The sequence below is a fragment of the Apteryx mantelli genome, chromosome 6 (genome assembly GCF_036417845.1).
Source record: "Apteryx mantelli isolate bAptMan1 chromosome 6, bAptMan1.hap1, whole genome shotgun sequence".
Classification (NCBI taxonomy): Eukaryota; Metazoa; Chordata; class Aves; order Apterygiformes; family Apterygidae; genus Apteryx; species Apteryx mantelli.
In genome coordinates, this window is record NC_089983.1 from 38,871,974 (window position 1) to 38,894,390 (window position 22,417).

Sequence of the window (22,417 nt, forward strand, 5' to 3'; positions counted from 1 at the left end):
AGTTTTATGCAAACCACCCATATAGCTCACCTGGACTTTTTTTTTTTTTTTTTCCTTGAAATACAACTTTTCTGGACTTACCATGGGGTTATAAGCAGGCCAAATCTCTGTTCCTCTTTAGATCTATCTTAGACATTGTCCAAGTTTTCCCCTTTTCTGAAGTTTGTTTTGGTCGGCAAATCAAAAGCAGTCAGATGCCATAAACCTTTGCCAAAGTCTAGGAGAAGCTTAGGCTATTCCCCCCACTTGCCACCCCAATACTGTACAGCCTCCTGCTCTCCTGGAGTTGTTGCATATTTTAATGAGCTACACCCGGCACACAGGGATGACAAGCAAAGAGGTGAAATTCTGCCACTTTGTCACAAGCTAGAACAGTGCACAGGATACTGAGTTATGTACATGCTGAAGACGATCTCTGTTCCAAAATACATAGTTGTCACATGCGGGAAAATGTCACTCTCATTTCATAACTGAGGAACCGAGATGTAGAAACCCTCAGAGACTTTGGCAAACTCACACCAAAAGGAAACTAGGTTTCCATATTTAGTATCCTTAGAACAAATCATCTGACCATACTTTCTCCCTGCCAAAAGATTTGCCATAAACAATCTAGACAGGGTCTGAACTGAAGGTGCAGCACAGGAGAACAGCTGCTCTTCATATCTTGAATAATGACAGAAGCCCATCACCATCACATAGTTGTATTTGTATAGAGGTATCAGAGGGCACAGTTATGAATAACAGGAAAGAGGTTCCAGACAGAATAGTCCAGAGCCTTTGTAGCACAACCAGAAGTTTGCAAAATATTGTTATAAAGAAGTTAATGTTAACAGCCACCCTCGACACCACAGGAGAACGTAGTAAGTTATTAGGTTGGCAGTGCTCAGTAGCCTCAATACTTTAACACAGCTTTGCAGAATAGAGCCTGCAGCACAGGCTAGGAAAGGTTTTGAAGGCAAGGGCAAGCACAAGAGCTCTCAACAAAACAGAGAAGATAAATTTTGCAGCCTTCGCTTGGGTGAGGTTCTCATCAATTTAAAAGAGAATCTTCCCTGCTTCTAAGCCTCTCCTAAATCAAAAAAACCCACCACCACTGCCCACAAAGAAAACATTTGCAGATTTTTGATTTTCTTTTGTGTCAAAGAGGAAGCTTTCTTCATTGATGAACTGGTGTTAAGGCCTTTTAAAATGTGTTAAATTTTATGAGGTGCTGAATAGTTTGAATAGTTTAAAATGCCAAAAAAGCAAAGAAATAGCCAAACTGTGTGGGGGGTTATGGGTCATTTAGGATTATGCAGTAAGAACATAAATGAATTCAAAGGGAAATAACTGTGGCTACTGAATGGAAAGAGCTCTTGCTAATTGTTCCAGGTACCCCACAGGCATCTAAAATATCTGACTCCACCCCTCCCTTCCCCACCATCTTTGGTTATTCTGAATCAAGATATCCATCACATGTTACCAAACGAAGCAACTGCTTTAACTGTCCATCAGTGAGTTTAGGAGCAGGCCAGAAGTTTCCTGATAGGACCAGTGTTCACTTCAGAACTGCAGGAATCTCTGCTGCAGAAAATGAGATTTTGAAAAGTTCGACCAGAGTTTCGCTGTGTTGTGAGAGCTGTCAGAACAACCAAAGCAGTTCATTCATCTCCACTTCAATAGTAAAGACCGAGTTACTGTGTTTGCCACTACTTTTGTTTATAAGTTTTATTTGGCAGCCCTAGAAGAAAGGCTCAAACATCAAACAGTTTAACACAAGAAAAACAGACCATTGGGAAACCGTCTCCCCTCTTCCCTCCAAGATACTTCAGCTTTTAACACTTGAGAAAGATTTTTACCGTCAGTTGTAGATCCTTCATTTAGTAAGAACTCAGAAAGGTGGATACAGGCTGAGTCTAGACCAAAGCGCACAAACCAGGAAGCCCCCCCCAACATACACGAGCTGAAATTAACTCCAAGATTTCACTCTGTCATTAGCAATATGTGCATATGCTCCCACTTTGGAGGAAAATTGTAAATATTTAGCTTTATCTCACAGAATCCAGACAAACTCTGCACCACAGCTTGAGACTGGGACATCATCAGGTCAAGAAACTCCGCTGATACCGCAAAAAAGCGACACTAAACAGCACCAGTTATTTGCAGAGAGCAACGATCCCTTCATAACAATAATATTTGGGTTTCGAATCCGGAGTCATTTTTTTAATAAGACAACGCACTCTTTCTTGTCTTTCTCAAGACAAAGATGGTCAGTCAGTGTAAAAATACTTGTAAAAACCAATTTTTGATCACATATTACTGCTGGAAGACTGAAAATATATATATTTTTAATTTTACCAATATGAAGTTTTTATCTTAATAGATGCGAATTTATTTGACATGTCTCCAAATGCTAGAGGCCCAACCCTCTTCTAAGAGCTGTGCCACTGACCAGACTAGCTTGCATCTTCATACGTTCCTGGCTTTGGGATGCTATTCTTAGGAACGCTGCATCAATATGTGCTACTTGCAGGCAAGGAATCTGTATAAATTTACACACTATGTGTACACACTGTGCAAGACTTACTGTGGAAAATTAATAAAAACAAACATGCTTTCTTTCTGTGCACAAAACACAGCTACTGGAAAACAGGCTTTGTAGCTATGAGATCCGTAACTGAGAGCAGCAAGGCACACCTGGGCTGTAAGGAGGTAACAGAAACTCTTCACTCCGCATGAAGGTGTCCGTCCTTTATCAATTTCCAGCCAGACAAGATTTATTTCCTGCAATTTAGTAGTCTGGCAGCAGCCACAGAAAACACTGAAACCGTTTTGGGTTGCCGAGTTGAGTGCAGAGCTCGACATTCATTTAAAAACTGTCTGCTGATAGCGACGACCACTGCTGGCAAAGGCAGCGTCCTGGAGAGGTTATAAAAATCCTCCTCAGTTAGCTGCACCGTCCCGTTGCTAACGCTACTTTCTAGGGCTGGCAACCAGACTGGGCATGACGTTTGCTTTAAGTTTCATTAAAAAACAGAACTGATGAACATACAAATGTACAAAATGCAATATTGGAGTGTGAAGATATGAATACATTAGATATCCTAAACATTTAACATTTCTCACTGCATTGCTTATTCTGTGCAACTTACTGCTATGCATTAAGTAATTAAGACTTCCACACACAAGGCCACTGTAAAACATTAACTGCTTCTTAGCATCTCTCAGTGCTGCTTTTATCCTATAAGAATCTGTAAAATTGATAAAGTTAAGCTTTATAGTCTTAGCACATAAACTTAACAGCTTAACAAAGATAACTCATACAGTACAATATATAAATTGCTTCATTAAAAATAAAGGTCTAAGCAAAAACTGCTTAAAAGAAAAAAAAAAAACTCTCAAAGCACTAACTGAAATACTAAAACATAAATTGATGTGGCTATGAATTTCTAGTTCAGCAGTCCAGAATAAATATTTATAGAAAGGCTGAGTTCAAGAGAAATTTTGTGGGCTTTCCTCTCCTTTCTAGTGCTTTCTCTCAAAACTAAAATTGCTCTGATCTTGGTAAGAGCAACACACACGTGCACTTAAAAAATAGCTACGTTTGTTTAGGCTGGGGAAAAAAGCGCTTACCCTCCATGTGCTTTCAATAGAGCTCCATTTAACTGAAGTCACTGGCATACCTACCGAAAGACCTGAACAAACCCAACATAATGTTTCCCATTAAACCCATGGTTATGTAACAGTCTCCCAAGCAGACAAATCTTTGCCTGCTTCTGCCCGTTACCATACCCCAACGGGCAAACAAACCAGAGCAGCTCTTGTGTCAAGGCACTAGGGACCCAAATTTGCCATCCTGCTTTTGTTTAGTGATACTTTCAGTCCAAGGGCAGTTGTCAAGATATTGGTGACATTTTCACCTGTTTGGAAACTGTAACTTTCTCTTCAAAAAGCAGAAAGTATTTACTGCAGAGACAGCTACTTCCAAAGACAGACAGGTTTATGTTTAAGGTAGTGGATGGGAACTGAACTTCAGGAAGACAGCAGTTTGGGTCCTAACCCCGGCACGCACTTTACAAACCAAAAAATCTCTCTGTGCCTCAGAACCCCACATGAGCATCAATGAGGGTAATAGTCACGGTCTCCTCTGATGTTTTGGAGAGGAAGGTCATCAGAGCAGGGACCAACTCTAGTCTGGCACGCGTTTGTGCTCAACACTATCGGCAAACCTACAGTAAGACTCCCGCTGGATTAGGCTTTTGAAGTGCTACCATGAAATAAGCAAAAATCAATACCATTCGCCATAGTGCTTTAATCCCCCTTTCCAAGATCTTATCATAATTTTTATTGCTTACTGGCTTCCTAAAGTCACTGGCCTGGCTTTTAACATAACTTGGTTTTGAAATATTTGTGTCTGTCCTCCGGTAGAGACAAACTGCTGAGTTATTCTTTTATAAAGGAACAGCAGAAATTATATAGACAGAAGAATCAAGCTTAAGCATATTGAAAACCTATTTAGTAGAGTTCCCAGCAGTTCAGTTTTATTTCATTGACCAAAAGTATGCGATCTCTATGAAAATTATAGATTATGGGAAATGTGATACAAATGATTTCAGATACAAGATGTCAGATACTACTGTAAAGAAAAGGGGATGCTCTTACCAAGTGTTTACAAAATAGTGTGCATCACACTAATACTCTAATCTTGGCAAGAATAATACAAATTATAAAGACACCGTATTTGTAGGCTTGCTTGTGTATTATGGTGCACATGGAAAGAACACCAGGCTCTCAGACTACACAATTATAACTGGACACTCTACTGTGAGGCTAAAAGAAAATGACCTTTCCAAAGGGAAGTCCAGAGATAGAGCACACAGCTGGATGAAAGAAGCTCCACATTCTGTGACCAACAGCCGGGTTACCATGAACAGAATTTTTTAATTTCTCAGTCTTGGCTTCTTAGCCCAGTTCCTTGGGCTACATTTGCACATTGCTGTCATCCTTAAAGGAAAGGTGTTGTATATGTTGTACATCAGCATACAGTATGACTTTTAATTACTGTTTTAGTAAGCTCAACTGTTGTATTTGTAATGAATAATATACTCCATAAAGTAACATTTATTATAGTAGTATGAAAAGGTGCAGAAAAGCAAGGGAAATTCAGAAAGGTAGATGAGGGAATTTATTTCCCCATTTCACCTCATTCTGCACATGAACGGCAAAGATCTCTATCTAAGTGACTAAGACACGCAAAGCTGACTTTGCTTGGAATTTGCGCCAGGTTAGATTCCCGATTCCTCGTTTCTCTTGGCCAAAGTATTTTCAGGAGACAAGGATTGCTTTGTTCTGTCTGGTTGCAGGTTTACAGCAATGCACTGATTTACAGAGAATAAAGCTATCACCTTCATCACCAGAAAGACTAGGAACAGATGATTTTTTTTTTGATTTTTTTTTGGAAAATGAAACATTTCCAGGTGTTCACTTGCTAATGCAGAGCCTGCATATTTCTAAAACCCCTTTGAAGAAGAAACGTGTAAGAAATTACCTCACTTCAAGGATCTCACTGCAACATATCCTTAATGTGGAATGGGTAGCCCCCAGGTCAGGTTACTAACCTGTGAGTTAAGAAACACAATTTAATTCATTGCTCTACCACTGACTTTTAGCAGGCCTTGGACAAGTCACTTGGAGATAGATTCACAGAAGGACTTTGGAGGCCCAGATTGCAGGACTATCTCTAATATCATTTTCAGTAACTATTTAATTTAAATATAGAAACAGTCCTTGGAAAATTGGTCACTGAGGTAGATGGCCGTATTTCCTCCTGCACCATAAAGAGTTAGAGAACCTTCCACCCAACATAACCAGTTAACTTGACAGTTAGATTTTCAAATAGGTTGAAAATGTGGGTTTGAACTTTAGTCTGAAAAGGACAAAAAGCAGGTTTCCTATAATCTCAGGAATCTCAGTCTCTAACTACCAGATTATTGACCGCAGGGAGAGAGGAAGGGTACTGCCACATACTCCAACCCACATATAATGAAAATGAGCTCTTGAGTTTCATAGAAAAATAAATTCAACATATTTAGGCTGGCAGTTCAAGGCATTTACACTGGACTGCTCGTCTCAGGGACAACCAGTCACTGAAATGCCTTGATTTTCTGGCTCATACTAGTGCCAAGAGCTTTGAAACATGAGTTCTGACAGCAATAGCAGGGGCAGTTACTTCCTCCGCACCAACCACCACCCCAGACAGCAGTCTCACTCCTTTTCAAATGCTTATTTCCTACACAAGACACCTTCAGATATAGTATGGTAGGCCCCCACATAGCTGCCCTGGTGAACTACAGAAGTAGCTTCATTCATCTTGCCATGTGACAGCAGTCCGAAAATGGTTGTGTTTCAGGTATCTGGCACATCTAGAGAATTTCTTTCCTCAAATAAACAACAGACTTTCATTTCTTTCTAGAATGAGACAACACTTCATTTTTCACACTGCAAGTGTAGCTTCCAGAAGCAATAAATAAATAAATAAATAACCCTCTTCCCTGTGAGCTCCTCCTTGGAAAAAGAGAAGCAGCTGGGGTTCACCCTTCTTCATCTCAAGGTTTTCCATTCTGCATGTGTGGAGACTAGGACTTCATCTGTCTAGCGCACCTCTTCTATGAAATACACTCCTCAAGGAAGAAGTCTGAGAGTTAGAAGGCCAAATCAGGAGACTAAGAAATGGTCTGGATTGTTTTACACTAGCTTTACAGCCTAGTTTCTCTCCTTCATGAACAGGTTGAGTTGTACACGATTCACAGAAAACGTTATCTTCTACTGAGCATGCACTTCTTCAATGCCAGGGAACCCACGGGAGGGTGAAGGGGGGCAGAGTATGTTGCCCGTTTTTTTTGTTTTGTTTTGGGGGGGGGGGGTGCCCAGTAGGTTTCCAAACTTCATATTCCACTCATGAGTGAACAGAGCCAAGTAACATGTCAAGAGCAGAAATTTTTAGCTTTGGAGTCTAATGCTAGAGTGAGTGCGGACTGAACAAATAGCAGTGAATGATGACGGGTGTGAATATAAACCTTCTCCGCATGTGGCCTCCTGCAAAGATTTCAAGTGAATCATGTTTCCTGTCTATTAACAACTACTTTCTTTTCTAGGTGGGAAAAGCAGGATTATATCAAGAAGTACAATTTGGTTTAATTTAGGTCAGGCAAACTCTCACAGCCACATTTACTTTGCTATTGAACGTGCTACCAAGGTTGCACGGGGTGCTGAACCCCCTCGCTCACCTTTGTGGTCACATCAGTCAGATCAAGGCAAGGCCCTGAAACAAAGCAGGAGCTTTACTTACGATCACAGAAAGCAAACCTATTACTAGTTAGCTGAATACACAATCTGATGAGAAGTATTCCACCCTACCTCTTTTGTCAGCTAGAAAGAGAAAATTTAAAGTTGTTTTTTCTTCCCTTCAAGGGACATCTCTGGAGGGGAGAAAAAAATAAATAAATCTTTCCCCATTTCATTCCTCTTACTGCAGTACTTCCAGTTACTAGGTCTTCCTCTTTAAGTTTTCAATCTACTATAACTGTGAAAGGAGCCAAATGCACAATTCCCCTAAACAAGCAATTTTTAGGCATCATAATGATAAGTTGCAGTCATGTTTCATGTTCTGCTAAGAACTTTTATTTAAATAAAGCCCAACGCTACCCGATGAGTTTGATTGCCAGTGGAACTAACCACAACAAAGACTTATGCCCTGGCCCAGAGGAAGGGAAACTGGCCTGGAAAAGATGATGATATTTTTCAAGTTAAAGGCAGAATTGAAGAATCTAATAAGACTGTTGAAATTTGAGAGATTTATGATTAACTATCATGGGACAAGTAAAAACAAAAACAAGAAGAATTACACTGACCACTTCTACCCTGACTTACACAACCTCAATTTCTGAACATATTATTTTTGTCCAGCTATTTAGGATATGCCGATTAGCTCTCTTTCTCTTGGGGCATATCTCGATTTTCTTTTATTCCTTTTTTGGACATTTTTATCCTCTCTTTGCTACATTGCAGACTTTATGATTACTCTTGGTATTTATTCCATCACTACTTCTGTAAAAGACTGAACCTCCTTTACACCACAATACAAACATTTTATATCTCCTTTTCCTCTGCAAATCTTTCAAAACATAATTAAAGAAATTTCTCTTTGATTTATATTTGAGGACTATAGAAAAATCACAAGTTCAGAAATCCCTCCCAAAGAAAACTATTGTCTTCAAAATCAACCCTAATGGTAAGACATACTTGACAACTTCAGCTGATATATAGCCATGCTTGATGATGATATATCACAGTAGCGGGTGATCACAAAATAGAATTCTACAATAACCTCTCCAGAATCAAAAGTTGTTGGCCCCTGCCCTCAAACTGGGAGCAGACAGATGCAATTAAATCACACAGCATTTAATTGTCAGGTTTGCCATGTGATTTTAACTGCTTCCACCTCAAAATCTGAAATAATTGGAAACTCATTAAAGAAAAAGTAAAGGAAGAAAGTGAAAGAGGTGGCCAAGAGCAGCATAAATGTCTGTTTTGGCTTGAGCTAAAACAATACCAGTTTGGAGAGATTCTCGTTAACTCCATATTTACATTAGCTGAATGGCCCTTAAAAGGGTCTAACCCTAGTATGACCATTATTATTAAAAAAATCAGTTTTTTGAAGTTACTTTAATTATTACAGTAGTTCTTAAATCACCCAAGAACAGGGAGCCATTCTGCCTGGTACTGCACAGAGCAGCAGATAGTCTCTGTCCCAGCTGGTTATATATAAACAAAGTGGGAAAGGAGATTGAAAACAAACAGAATAATAAACACAATAGTGGCAAACAGTGGATTTCTTCCACAGTTTGGGGGTGGGTGGGTTACTGAGAATAAGCTCCATTATATAGACAATTAACCTTGAGAAATGGTGATTAAGAGTAGGCATATTGTATGCCCAGTCTTTCTCAGTCATGGCTTCTTTTCTGCTTAGAAATTTTATCTGGTTGGAATTTACGGATTCTTAGCATTGTCTGGGATTTCTGAACATCTGGCAGATTGGAACAACTCTGCAAAAGGTCTGACCAAACTGAGCTGCCAAGCATCCGGAAATCATGGCTGTTGCCTCAGCGCACGCTCAGATTGGTGGCATGGGACAGCGCAGTAAGGTCAGTGTTTTTGGGGAACTGTCGGACACACTTACTGCACACATGCTACACAGAGCATGCTCCTATACTTCTACCTGGAAAGTCCTGAATATAACTATCATGGCCATAGGTGACAGGGAGACCGGTGGGAATTTCTGAGTTGAAGAGACCGAGGGGCAGAGCCGGAGCACGCAGACCACCACTCTCGTCCAAACTCCTGAGCAGCCGCTCCTGCTTCTGTAGTTTTTCCCTGAAGGCCACATGATGTGCAAGGAAGAGAAAACGGGTGATGACAGATGGGTGCATGTGTCACTTGGTGAAGGGAAGGGTCTTTGCATAATTCTGGAGCCAGATGGTACCTTGTGGGGAAGCAGTTTTGATTGAATCCCACTTTAACCACTCTCCAGCAGAGCAGCCACTCACTCTTTGGCCATGTTGTCTAAAGCTGAATGTCTTCTGAGCCATTTTTTCTTTATGTCAATACAGAGGTATAAAATAATGCATGCATTATTCATGAGAATATGCGAACTGCTAAAACCAGCACTGTGGAAGTGGGTATAATGTGAGGCAGGTTACACAAAGGAAGATGAAGTAGCAGCAGATAACACCAACAGAAGAAAGATGTGCAATAAGCTGTTCAGGGCCTCCTAATTTGTGTTTATTTTCCTACTTTCAAAGTAGGAGAAAAGCCTTCAAGCTTTCTACCCTCCAATATCTATTTGACACAAAATGTTTCAGCAACTTCTGAACATACAGCGGATTTTTATTTATTTTACCAGAATGCTCACTAGTATGTAGAAAGGATGATCAAGTAAAACCTCCAGTTAAATCAACAGCTTCTGTTGGGGGGGGGGGGGGGGAAACACCCATGCCTCAATGTTTCATATCAGGCTTCTGTGCACAGCAGTTTTACAGATTCAGCACAACTCCTCCCACCACCTCTCCTCCAGTGTTCGCTTTCATCAGACAACTGTCTCCCACAAAAACATGGATCCTTCCTGAGTTCCTTCCTCATGGGGTCCAGAGCAGTCATCCCTCCAGAAAATACAGATCCAAAACCACCATCAGCATCATGCAATTAGCTGAGCAGTACATTTTGTAACAGCGAACATCTCATGGCAACAGCAACAGCAAAGGATTTTGTGCCATGTCCTCATCCTCTGTCATTATCTGGGCTTCTCTCATTTCAGATTCTACCACCTCAAATCTAGACATACAATATAATTAAGGCATACTTCTGGAGTGCTTGCGACTGAGGCTTGGAGTGCACATTGCTGCCCTAAGTCCAAAGCAAAGAGAAGATGACAAAGGTTTTGCCACTCAGCGATGGTGTGGAAGCCGGAAGAAAATAAATTTGTTAGACCTCAGTTTTTGTGTTAGCAGGTAGATGCAAATTTTAAAATGCTGTGGTAGTCTTCCTCTTCAACACTTCTTTCTACCCTTTATTTCTTCACACACCACACAAATTGGTCTCTCTTTATCACAGAACAAGTAAGTTAACTTCCCCATTCCCTCCTATTTCTTCCTACCTGATCTCAGCTTACTTTTTCAGGCACCTGGTTCAAACAGTATCTGTGCAACCCCCAGCAGCAAGAGAAGCTCAGAAATGGGCAAGTTCAAACATGTCATTGGACTTATTGCAAGGGAAAAAAAAAAGAAAAAAGAAAAAAGACAGGGTGTTGCAACACCAGGGGTAGAAGGAGAACTAGAAAGCACATTAACTAGAGGCAGGATTTGCCATTGACCTGGCTTACCTTAAAACTTACCATCCAATTCACCAGCCCTTACTTGAAGGGGAGGGGAAGAGCAGGACAGTAACTGCTTAATGGGGAGCAAACACCGAACTACTAAATCCAGCATCTACTCAAGCTCTGAAGCGCCTATGTCCATACATGACTCACGTGAAACGTAGCTCGCAGAGATCAGAATACCAGACTAGATTTAGTAGTTTGATATCTCGGTTCTGGCAACAGACCATACATGGTTTGCATGAAGTAGAAAATAACCCATAATGCACTGTTGCCAACTGCGCAATGCTTCATCCAAGGAGAAGAAATTCTTTCCTAACCCTCAAGGCAATCAGTCTGTGGTCCGTAGCATGACATTTGGCTGTTCTTCTCAAGCAGAGCTTTAGCACAAGTATTCTTTAGACTCATAAAATTAATGACCGTCAATATTACCCTCAAAAATTATACACTTATGCAGCCAAGGCAGGTTTAGTTAACTGCTTGCAGCAATCAAATGTGGAGGTTAATATCACTCTGAAAAGGGAAGGGTTTGTTGGAAACTGCCATTCTTTGAGCTTGTCCATTTTTTAATGTGTGATACTCAGTGACATATCAGACATGTTCACACCATGCTTTTGATGTAATGAGTCCACTGCTATTTAAGTTCAGCTGAGTTAAGTGTGGGCAGCTAATCACACAGTTATCAACTAAAAATGACTGTTGTGGGCAACCACCCTTTTTTGTTTTGTTTTTTTTTTAAAGCAGCAAGGCTGCAGCAGACTGCTTTATTGGTCTCAGAAGTGGAAGCTTAAAATAGGGAGGAAACGATCAAGAAAATGCGGTTCAGTGGTTAGAGAACAGTAAAGATTCCTGGTTTCTATTCTTGGCTTTTCTATCAGTTTGCTGTATGGAACCTAAACAAATCTCTTAACCTCTCTGTGCCTCAAAGTATCCTCCCATACAAAAGTTAATGTGGACATGGGAAACTGGGATCTGAGCACTAACATTTGCTGACAGCTTACGTTGGCAGTTAAGAGTGCACAGCCCTACTGGGGCCAGGCCTTATGGCCGCTCTGTTCACCTATACACACCACCAGGACTTTAGGGTCCCAGTGGTTTATTCTGCTGCAGAAAACCAAGCTGCTTTCTGAGGTTTTCCCAGCGACTCATGACAGAACCTTTCAATGCCTCTAAACCCAGAAAAGGGAACTGGAGGCCTAGCTTGCTATCTTAGTACAAACGTGGGAAGGCTCACAAACCCGAGGAAAAGCAGAACCTAAGCCTAAACACTAGCATGGGCCAACTCAGGCTGACAGCAACACTCAGGCTGGGGATGTAGGCAAATGTGAGTGGAGTCAAGGCAGTATTTAAATAACTGCTAGGTTCTACAAGGGAGACGGACCTTCCCCTCTAAACGAATGGGAATGTAGAGCTGGATAAAGTTGTCCAATATTTAGAAGTTCAATTTCTAGATGGAAAGAGGTCTTCACAAAAAGATGGAATCTGAGATATAACGCAGGCTGCAGTCTAAGTCACTGAGCCCACAGTCTCTGAAAGACCAGGATACCAGGAAATCAGGCTGGATACATGTTCTGAACAGGATACTAAGAAATCAGGCAGGCAAGCTGGCACAAAACCATGCAAATCTGTGGAAGCCTTATTTCATTTGACTGTATGGAAAATTACATTATTTACATCCATACTCGTCTACTCCAACCCTTTGAACCTTTGCTATAGAATAGCATATCTAAGTCTGGGAAAGTGGGACAGGCTGAAATGAATTTATTTCTAAACTAGAAATACAGTTAAGGTTCTTATGGGTCAGCATTGCTATGTGTTCTGTGTTGTAATTAAAGTATCCTGCACAGTTGCAGAAAGTGAAATTTAGGATCACCCAAAGTCAGGTCAGGAAGGGGAGGGAACCCTATCTGATCTGAATTCAAATGGTATCAGTGGCATCAGAGTATCACCTTGTCTGATAATTTACAGGTAGTTATTTAGGTGTTATGGCCAGAAAGGATTTCCCTGTCCTCCTGTGTAATACTTGCCACAGAAACCGTTATGGTATTTGCTGCAAAGAAAGAAATCATGATTCACTATTATGCCAGTGAAAGGTATGAAATCTGGTGATGTACAACTGAATTAGAAAGATATGCCATCACAATTTAATGCAGTAAAGCACTGATAAATTTTTAATAATGTATTACAATGACTAATATAACAGAGAAGCAAACAACTTAAAACAAAGCTGGGTAACATTATTTTGGCCTGCCTTTTTTCAGGAGTATCTTAAAGGCTCCAACTGAGCAAGAATGACTTGGCACAAGGCAGGAGATTACTGCCCTGGACTGTTCACCCCAGACATGCTGTGCAATGAAGAGCAGTCCATCAGTCAACTCCCAACAAACTAGGAAGCCACAACACACCACAGTAATTTGGGAGGGTTTCCGTAAAAATCAGCTCAGCAACTGACTGATGAACAACTGAGATGCAGAGGCTAGGGGAGCACCTGGGAAGGTAACCTTGCCTTCGCTTGACTAAGTGGTTCCACCCCTCAGTGAGAGCTCCAGGCCAAAATCGTGCTCACATGCATGAAGGATGAGAAGCTACCTTTCTACCCTAAGGTCACACTGAAAAACTGAGATCTGCAGTCAGATATGGATAAATTTGGTGAGATATTGGTAAGAAAACCAGGGTGGTAGTGGAGGGATTAAGAGAATTCCTGTTAACGGGAATTGCAGTTCCCTTCTACCTCAGATTTCCTATGTTTACAGGCAATTTTTCAGTTTCTGCACTGTCCTTCATCTTCAATTGCCGTTTCACACAACTTATCTTACATGCTGTTGGAAAGAAAGGCAAAGCTTGACTTTGGGGCTCTCTCCTCCTTGTTCACTTAATGAGAGTACAGGATCACCACAGTATCAGATTTATATCCTGTCTTGGATTCTCAAAATGTTTGTTCTTTCATTCCACTGCAGAGGAACTCTTTGAAGAAAATCTCCTGTCTAGCCATTTTTAAAACTTTTATTTTTCTTTAGCTTAAGCCTAGTTTAATACGTATACTGTGTGATGAAGTGGAGTATCAGCAACAATCCTTCATAACATCTGTAGCCTATTTTCCAGGACAGAAAAACCTAAGTATGTTCAGTAGCTATCACTGTCACTAAATCTTAGTAAAACTGTCCTACTGAACCTCGGGAATGGTTAAGCAATAGAAAAAGCAACATCGTACTAGCAGCTAAAGATGGACCCAGATGATATGAGCTATGTAGACTGCAATCTCACCAGGTTGCAGTTAGGAAGCGACAGCGTTCTTCCAGCCTGTAGCATTGCGTCCCCTCACCCTGTCACGTTACCAGACTGGGAGCACAAGCAAGATACTAATTTGAACCCAGTTATTAACAACAGAACCAAACACAAGCTCCCCAACCACATTACATTCCAAATAACACACAACCCGGACAGTTTTAAGTGGTATGCTCATTACAAAACTCAGTTTCCTTGCACGAAGTAATAAGGAGAACACGCCGTGCTCCATTACACTCTATTTCCAATCATTATAATGCAGATTGTTCGCCTTCCCCCTCCCCCAGAAATGCAAGTTCATATCGCAGCCTCCAGCTAGTTTGGATTCCAGGAAGTTTGGAAATGATTCACAGTGATAAAGATTGGCTGTTTGGTCTACAGCTGGGTTGCATGCTTCTCCTCAGCTGCGCTTAGCTAAGAGAGGCAAAATGAAGCTCCCCAGGGCAGCAAGCTGCACTGAGCCAAAACCAGGCAATACCCCATGTGCAGCAAGAGGCTGAAACGCCAAAGGCAGTGGCTGTAACTGTCTAATCTCAGTTTGCCAAGCAGTGGAATACAACGCAACGCATGCTACTTGCCACAAAGTAATTACAGATCTCGCATGGATTTCAGCAAAGCCGCAGTCTTAATGCTTAGCACTTACAAAGCACTTTAAGCAATAAAGTGCTACTTCATCTACATGACATGCATGTGGCCAGCGTATTATTATAATCCCCATTTTATGGATGGAAAATTAAGGGATTCAGCCATGCTCAAACACCAAATGGGCAGAACTGGAATTTAAATTTTCAAATATGTTCAAGCCAAGACCTCAGTCAAAGCTCAGTTCCTTCAAGGAGCCTGTCAGTTCTACTCAATGAGTATTTTATCCAAGCTGCTAGAACAAACCCTTAGACTTTACCCATCCAGCATTCAAGGCAATGATAAAAAGGGGGTAGGGATATGAAACCCAGAAGAATTAATACTTTAAAACCAGATCTGAAAAACAAACAAACAATCCCCCCTCCCCAACCAAAGCAGTGATTGAACTCTAACTTACAGGTAACTAGAGTTTATAGTTGCTTCCATTTGACTAATAATAAAAAGGCTGCAGGGTGCACCAAAAATTGAAAATATCCTACTCAAGCTTTGAATTAGGAAAGTGGAGAAAAAACAAACAAAAAAACCATAGCTACATCACATGCTTCATATTTGATTTCACTTCACTGTTATTGCCTGGTGTAGTATTATCTGGAAGAACCAGTCAGAATTAGGACACTATCGTGCACCGGTGCACCTACAGGAGCAATATGTTGTCCTTTTTCAACTGAGTTTGCAACTAAGCAAGGTAAAATAATGGAAAAGGGAGATAAGCACAGTAAGTGAAGGAATGCTCATTGCGAGCAGCTAGCATCATACACAGAGAGGGTGTTTCTGACTGATGTCTTAAAAATCCCATAAAAAGTAAACTGTTCAAAAAAATCTAGAAGTTTGATAGAAAACTGTTCTTTAGTTTAAACACTTTCATGGGAAGTATGTGCTTCTATGAAAAATACCAACTTTTCCTCAAAGAAATCCAATCTGAGAACTATTTCTGAGTTTTGATTTTCCACTTAAAAATTGATATACTTCAAAAATTGTTTTCCTGCACAGTTTCCATAGAAAAATTCCAGTTTCTAGCCTGATCTTGCATAAACAAATAAATAAGATAAATATCAGATGCCCCCTACCGGCTCTCTCTTTATGTTAGAGTTTTGAAAGTTATGAATTTACCAAATTCCTTTTAGCCCTTGGTTTGTTACAGCACAGTTGCAGTTTCCTGTCTCTGTCAGATAAGTCTCATCGCTTCAAAGACTAGGACTGCAGTCAGTTAGATGATATAGCTGTCAGCACACAGTCACAGCACGACATGGACAGGAGGAAGCTTACAGGGACAAGAGGAAGAAGCGGTAGCTCCAGGAAAAAGATCTGGGCTAAGGGAGAAGATGGGGAAATAAACAGAACAAGAAAGAGATGATATGGGGATTGAAGCATGAAGGGAACACAGATTCTAATAAGGACAATTTAGTGTCCCAAGCACGAGGGGAAGGGGAGGAGCTGGGGTTTCCCCACCACCACCACCCACACGCTTTATCCCTGTTGGCTTAACATCTTTACTTGAACAAATCACGCTTTCCTCTGGAAACACTCCTTCTGCTTTCCGTTTAACTACATGTATTGCAGGTGCTACAGTTAAATAAAATTTCACAACTTCTCTCTTTGCAGATTCCTAGTTTGACTACTAGGAAGCACATGCTGCAGCAATTACTTTTGTTACATATGAAGTTTTGCAAAGAGGCAGCTTTGGGAGGCAGGGAGATGAATATGCAGTAGGAGAATACATACCCTCTCTGATTAGAGCCAGCTCTAGAGGCAGTTTTCCACTGATACTAAGCTCAGTGCCTGACATGCTCACCTAGGTCACACTTAGCAGAACCCTCACTTCTCCTCTACTCACAAGCTGACTTGTAATGCTCCTGCCCCCTCTTACTGCCTGGCAGGAGAGGTGTACACTGGTGCACTCTTCTGGAGCAAAGGTCCTACAACGCAGAGGCAATTAGAAATTTCACTGTTTCTGCAGCCAACTAAGCAGCTTCAGGAAAGGACAAAAACAAGTGGACAAGCCCTCCGTCATCTCCATTTCTTACCTTCCCCTCAAATCTGGCGGTGGCTCCCAGCTGCACTCGGATATTCCGAGGAGGAAGGGTAAACGCTGGTGCTTCTGCCGGCACAGAGGGGCTGAGTGTCAGGGAGGTTTTGGAAACTCGAGTTGATGTCACCAGTTTCACATCCCCCATGATGTGAACTGTAAAAGAGAGAAACACAGTTGTGATATAGAACTTAGAACAATTAATTACCTACATTACAGTTGCTACTAAAAATCAGATTGAGGACAGATCATTCTATAGCTTTGCTATATTCACATACATAGTAAGAGTCTTTGGTCTAAAGTAACAAGCGCTATTTTCTGGGTGGGGAAGCGTGACCCAGGAAGACTGCCTGGTGTACCTACGGTTGCAGTCAGGGTCACAGCCTTGAACTGAACTCAGATTGAACTCTCAAGTCCCAGACCAGCGCCTTAACCAAAAAGCCATCCTTTACAACTGCATTAAACCGTAATAACTTATTTCAGGAGGATATTTTCGCAACGTGACTTTGATTTTCCTGGCCTGGAATACACCAAAATCAGTAAGTCTCAAAAGCAGAGCCAGCGTTAAACAAGTACTTGTGAAATAGAGGCCTCTGTTTGCACTGGATTTAAGCTGCAAGCGGGAATGTGGAAAATCTGATTTTTCATACCACGCTTTCAAGATCTTAAGAAATATCTGGATATCTCCCTCCAAAGCACAGCACTCTTAGTACATAACTGACACTTTTGCAGCAATTCCAACTCTCTAGTTTACTGCACATCCTTCTATAGCACACAGACCAGGAAAATAGCAGGGAGACCAAATTTCGTAATGCTACAAAAATGGCATTTTAAAAACCTCATTACAGATACCTGTTTCAGAGGCAACTCTTTTGCTATTCACCCTATTTTTTGGCAACTGAAAGCAAAAATTTAGGTTTTCCAGAAAAGAAGAAGAAGAAAAAAAAAGGTAGTAGCTCAGCCTGCTAATTCCTTGAAGAATTTGCATAAGTTAGAAGCCCCACTCCAAAATGGCTATTTAATAGACCAGCTTAACAGAGAATAAAAGGGAGAAATGCTTGACCAACCAATCAATCATGTTGAACCAAGGAAGAGAACTTGGCTTCCAGGTCATAATCCTCCGCCATACACACCAACCCATGATGGACTATATATTTATTCATCTGCTTCTGCTAAAAGTTGTAATAAATAATACTTGAATAAACAGTAAAGTTTCAACTTTAACAAGAGAGAAATCAATTAAACTGGGGCCACATTATTCCTGACTCATCCACCTGCATAAAGAATACTTGTTCCAGAAGAGGCTGCAGAGGTTTGGAGAGTAGGGGAGGAAAAGTCGCCACGTTAAAGAGAGGAACTAACAGCCTTCTGGGCTCCACCTCCCTCTTCCCCCACCAAGCGGTAGCTGACACGCGGTACCATCACAGCTCGCGTGCTTTCCCACCGCTGCCTGGAAGCTCCTGTCACTCCCAGTCACCTCAGCTCACCTAGAGGACGATGCCCCCCATTCACAGGGTCACGCTACGGGTGTGCATGTCGCGTGGCCCTCTCCTACCAGAGGCTGAGCTGGGCGAACACCTCGCTCCTAGGCCCGGCAGGAAAGGGGCCTTCCCACTGCGTTGCTACCTAGGGAACATGCCTTCCAGACAGGTTTGGAAAATAGGGTCCCACTGAAAAAGGCAGAGCTTCACTGCAGCACTGCGCCCCCGCTCCTCACCTGCGGCACGACCCCGTGGCCCAGGCCCAGCCCGGAGGCAGGCAGGAGCCGCAGGGCTGCGTGCAAAGGCTGGAGTGGGGGAACACACGGCGAAGCCGAGCGAGCGAGCCGCACGCTCTGGGCACACAAGTGGGAAGGAACAAGCTTGCTGGGAAAGCGCACAGCAGCTGTGTTGGGCTGCAGGCACTATCAGCCAAGCATTAAGGGGTAACTGTGCTCCAGAAGTACTCATTTTAAAAAATGAAGTATCATTTCAAATATTGCATCTACATGGCTTTAAAAAAAAAAAAAAAAAAAAAAAAACCTTTTACACATCGTTGTTGCCTCTCAAGTTTTTCTGTTCCCTGCTGCTACAAGAAAACAGGGAGGACAGAACAGTTGTGCAAAATATATGAAGCACCGTCACAACCACAAAACAAACAAGTTGGAGTAACAACAAAGATAGCTGCGTTTTTCTCTAATCACTGTCGGCCACAGTATTTTAGCAGGCACATTCAGCAGCAGCGACAGGTAGGAGTTATCTGGACGGAAGATTGATTTAGCCGTTCTTTCCACTTATAATGGTTTTGCTGGCTATTATAGATGGGAATTAACTGTACTCAGAAACATTTTGAAAAAGCTTCTTCAAAAGAGGGGTAGAAAGGTCAAATACTCCAGCACATCATTGCTCTCCGACAGCCCATCCTAACTGATCATCCTAACTTTCTCCAAGGAAAGGCATCTGGAAGCTCAGAGCCAATCCCGCAGGCATAAAGCCAGGTCCATGCCTGGTGGCTTTAGCGACCGAGAGCAGGACCTGCACAGTGGGTAAGGCGATGGGGCATTCGGTGTCACAACTCTCCGAGTTATGTGGAAGCCCAAGCCTCCAGGCAGCCCTTTCACAGTTAATGGATCCAGTCCCAGGACCCCTGTGTGTTAACGCTTAAAGGACTAGGTGACCTCTTCCGGATCAACAGTAGTGCTTGGGCACCTCAGAAGTCCATAGTGGCCATTACATACCTTGCCGATAGTCTTTTCTCTCTAGCAGATGAAGGGGGATTCAGCTACCCAGACATCTAACGTAGGCCTTCCTGCCTTTTGCCAAAACAGCACTAGACACCTTTATTAAGGCTATGTTATCCCAGCTGCCTTGTGGGTGCATCTCTCACATCTTGTCTGTCCTCCCAAAGACTAGCCCACCACAGGTCCCTAGCGTTCAGACACAGCGATGGCATTTGAATTTTCAAAGTAATACTTGTCAATATAAAATGAATTATTAATTTTGTGACACACAGCAGAAAGTGTGTTTTGCGAAGTTATTAGTTAAACCAATGGGGGGGAGAAGGGGGGGGAAGCAGAATTTTTAACACCACCACCACCAACAACAACCTAAATGGTATTTTCTTTCAACTCCCAGACCGCACCACGCAAAAGCAAGCTAAATGACCATGAGAAGGCATTCTCCCAAACCTCAAGATGACTGCATGTTTGTTTGCAGCTTTCGCACCCAACAAAGCACTGATTCCATGTCTTACCCACTACGACTCTTCCCCCCAATCTCCAGCCCTTCTCAGAGAAAAGTGATGGAGAACATTTTTCAAAATTGACTAGAGAATTCAGGAACACACAACCCCACTCATTTTCAAGAGGACTGATATTCCAGGTCGTATACGTGCTTCTGAAAACCCAGTCTCAGATAACAGAATTTCCATATAGCACTCCTGACATGCTCAGTCGCCATAAAAATACAGTGTGCCCATCTCAAGGAACACATTCTCTGCATTTATCAGGAAGAGATTCAAAGGGAAACTCCTCTCCTGGAAGTTATTAGTCTACAAGTTAGGCAGCCCATCTGAACTAGTAGCTTTGGCTCCTCCACCGTCAACAGAAAGTCACCTCCAGAGACTGTTTTGTTCTAAGATGTAGGAGCCACCAGAAGCTTTCTGCTTCGCAGTACATACTTATCAGAAACTGTGGTTTGGAAGGCAAATCCTTACAAGATACCACTCATATGAACAGCCATTTGTCTGAAAAGCATGAGAGAATTATTCTTTTAATTAAATGTTCTTTCACTAAGCACAAAACTCCGAGCTCTGTTCTTCACTCAGGTAAAACTGCAGCTTATCTTGCAGACTGTCACCCAGTTACACAGCTGTAAACTGATGCCTACCAAGCCCACGTTGGTCAGCAATTTTTTGTTAATTGGTTTTTCTTTTCAGATTCAAAGTAAACATTTTTCAAATAGTAAATTGCTATAAATATCAACTGTGATCTTTTGTCACTTTTATGATATGGCACTGATAATTTTGTATCTGCTTATCTGTTCTAGACTGGCCTAAATCCTATTTTAATTTGTATTTCCCATTTCCTTTTCTTTTTCCCCTTTTCTCCAAGGTCTTCCTTGAATTTCTCTTTTCCACAGATGATCTTCAGTTTTTCAACATGCTCAACTGACTACTCAGTGTTCAGTTTTGTTTCCCACACATTTTTCTCCTCTGCTAAGCTACACCTTTCCATAGCCTATAAATGCTAAAACTTGCAATGTCTCTGTAGCTGTGAAACTCTTCACCAGCAGATCAGTCTGCCAACATAAGCCTGCAATAAAACTTCAGACCACTTGCAATAGCAACAGCCATGTGCCAGGTATAATATAGATGAAGACATTATAATGCATTTGGTGCCATAAGAAGCCAAGGACAAAACCTATCCTTCCACACACATCTGTATCAGCTTTACAGAGTTCAAAACCACACATATGCCTCACGTTTCCTAAAAGGAAAAAAAAGGCAAAATTAAAAAAGACAGAATCCAATTCAAACTTGATATTCACTCATGTAAATCAGATGCAATTCCACTCTGGTGAATGCCATTATACCGGCTGGAAAAAAAAGAAATCCCAAAAGAAGATGCTAGATACTACAAATGTTTGCAGGACTATTCTGTCAAGATAAAATGTTCATCTGTCCTTAGATGCAACGCACTGCTAATGCAGGGCTATCTTAAGAAATCTTGTTAGGCATAACACCTACTCACGTGGGGAAACCGCAGCACCGGGTATGCTGCAGGGCTGGATTCACATAGTACATGCAATAGAGCCACCAGCATGTGCCTGGAAAACGCGCTGTATCCAACACGCTCGTCCTCCAAGCAGCGCTGTGCTCGGGCAGTGTCCGACGGGCTGCTTTGGATGCAAAGTTGGCTGGTCATGAAAGATTCTCTGATAGAGGAACTGAGCTGAACTCCGATAATGTCATCTTTCCACTAATTTCTCTGGTTATTGGATCTAGCCCTACCAAAAAAAAAGGGGGGGGGGGGGAGAGAGGGCAAGGAGAGAGAAAAAAAACCCCTAAACTGCTAAAATAGTCATTCTTACCAGTCAGGTTACATTTTTATTGCATGTTGGTAACATGCCAAAAGCTATGAACAAGTTGATGCCTAATGTTATAGTGGGACTGTAAAGTATGAAATAAAGTAATAGCTCGACTTTTCCATAAGGACATCTTGTAGGGATTTATCTTTTTCTAAATAAAGTGTCTAGAAGGGACTGAATTAACCAATCAATATTAGCTCAAATCAGCACAAGCAGTTTTCTAGCAACATAAGCCTCTAAACATTTAGCAGTCTGACTTTAACTAGCTATGGAGGCTGAAGATGCTTCTAGTAACTAATTACAAAATCTTTTTTCAGCTTAGAGGATATTTAACGATTATGCTCTCAGACAAATAAATATTTCCATGTCGTGCGCTCTGGGGTTCCTATGGAACTGCCACCTCTGAATATCTTAAGGAAATTATATTAAAGAGAACAAATCTTGCCGAAGGTTAAGATTTGATAGGAAGGAAAAAAACAGATGTTGATA

At 41.6% G+C, this 22,417-nt stretch overlaps 1 protein-coding gene across 3 annotated transcripts in view; it reads right to left on the bottom strand.

Moving 5' to 3' along the window:
* Positions 1 to 22,417, bottom strand: part of MYLK (myosin light chain kinase) — a 231,318-nt gene that overhangs the window by 142,949 nt on the left and 65,952 nt on the right. For all 3 annotated transcript variants that reach the window (XM_013960570.2, XM_013960571.2, XM_013960573.2), the window contains exon 4: positions 16,861 to 17,018. In XM_013960570.2, coding sequence (XP_013816024.2) covers positions 16,861 to 17,010 — 150 coding nt within the window. In that variant the 5' untranslated portion in view covers positions 17,011 to 17,018. The remainder of the gene's footprint in view (positions 1 to 16,860; positions 17,019 to 22,417) is intronic.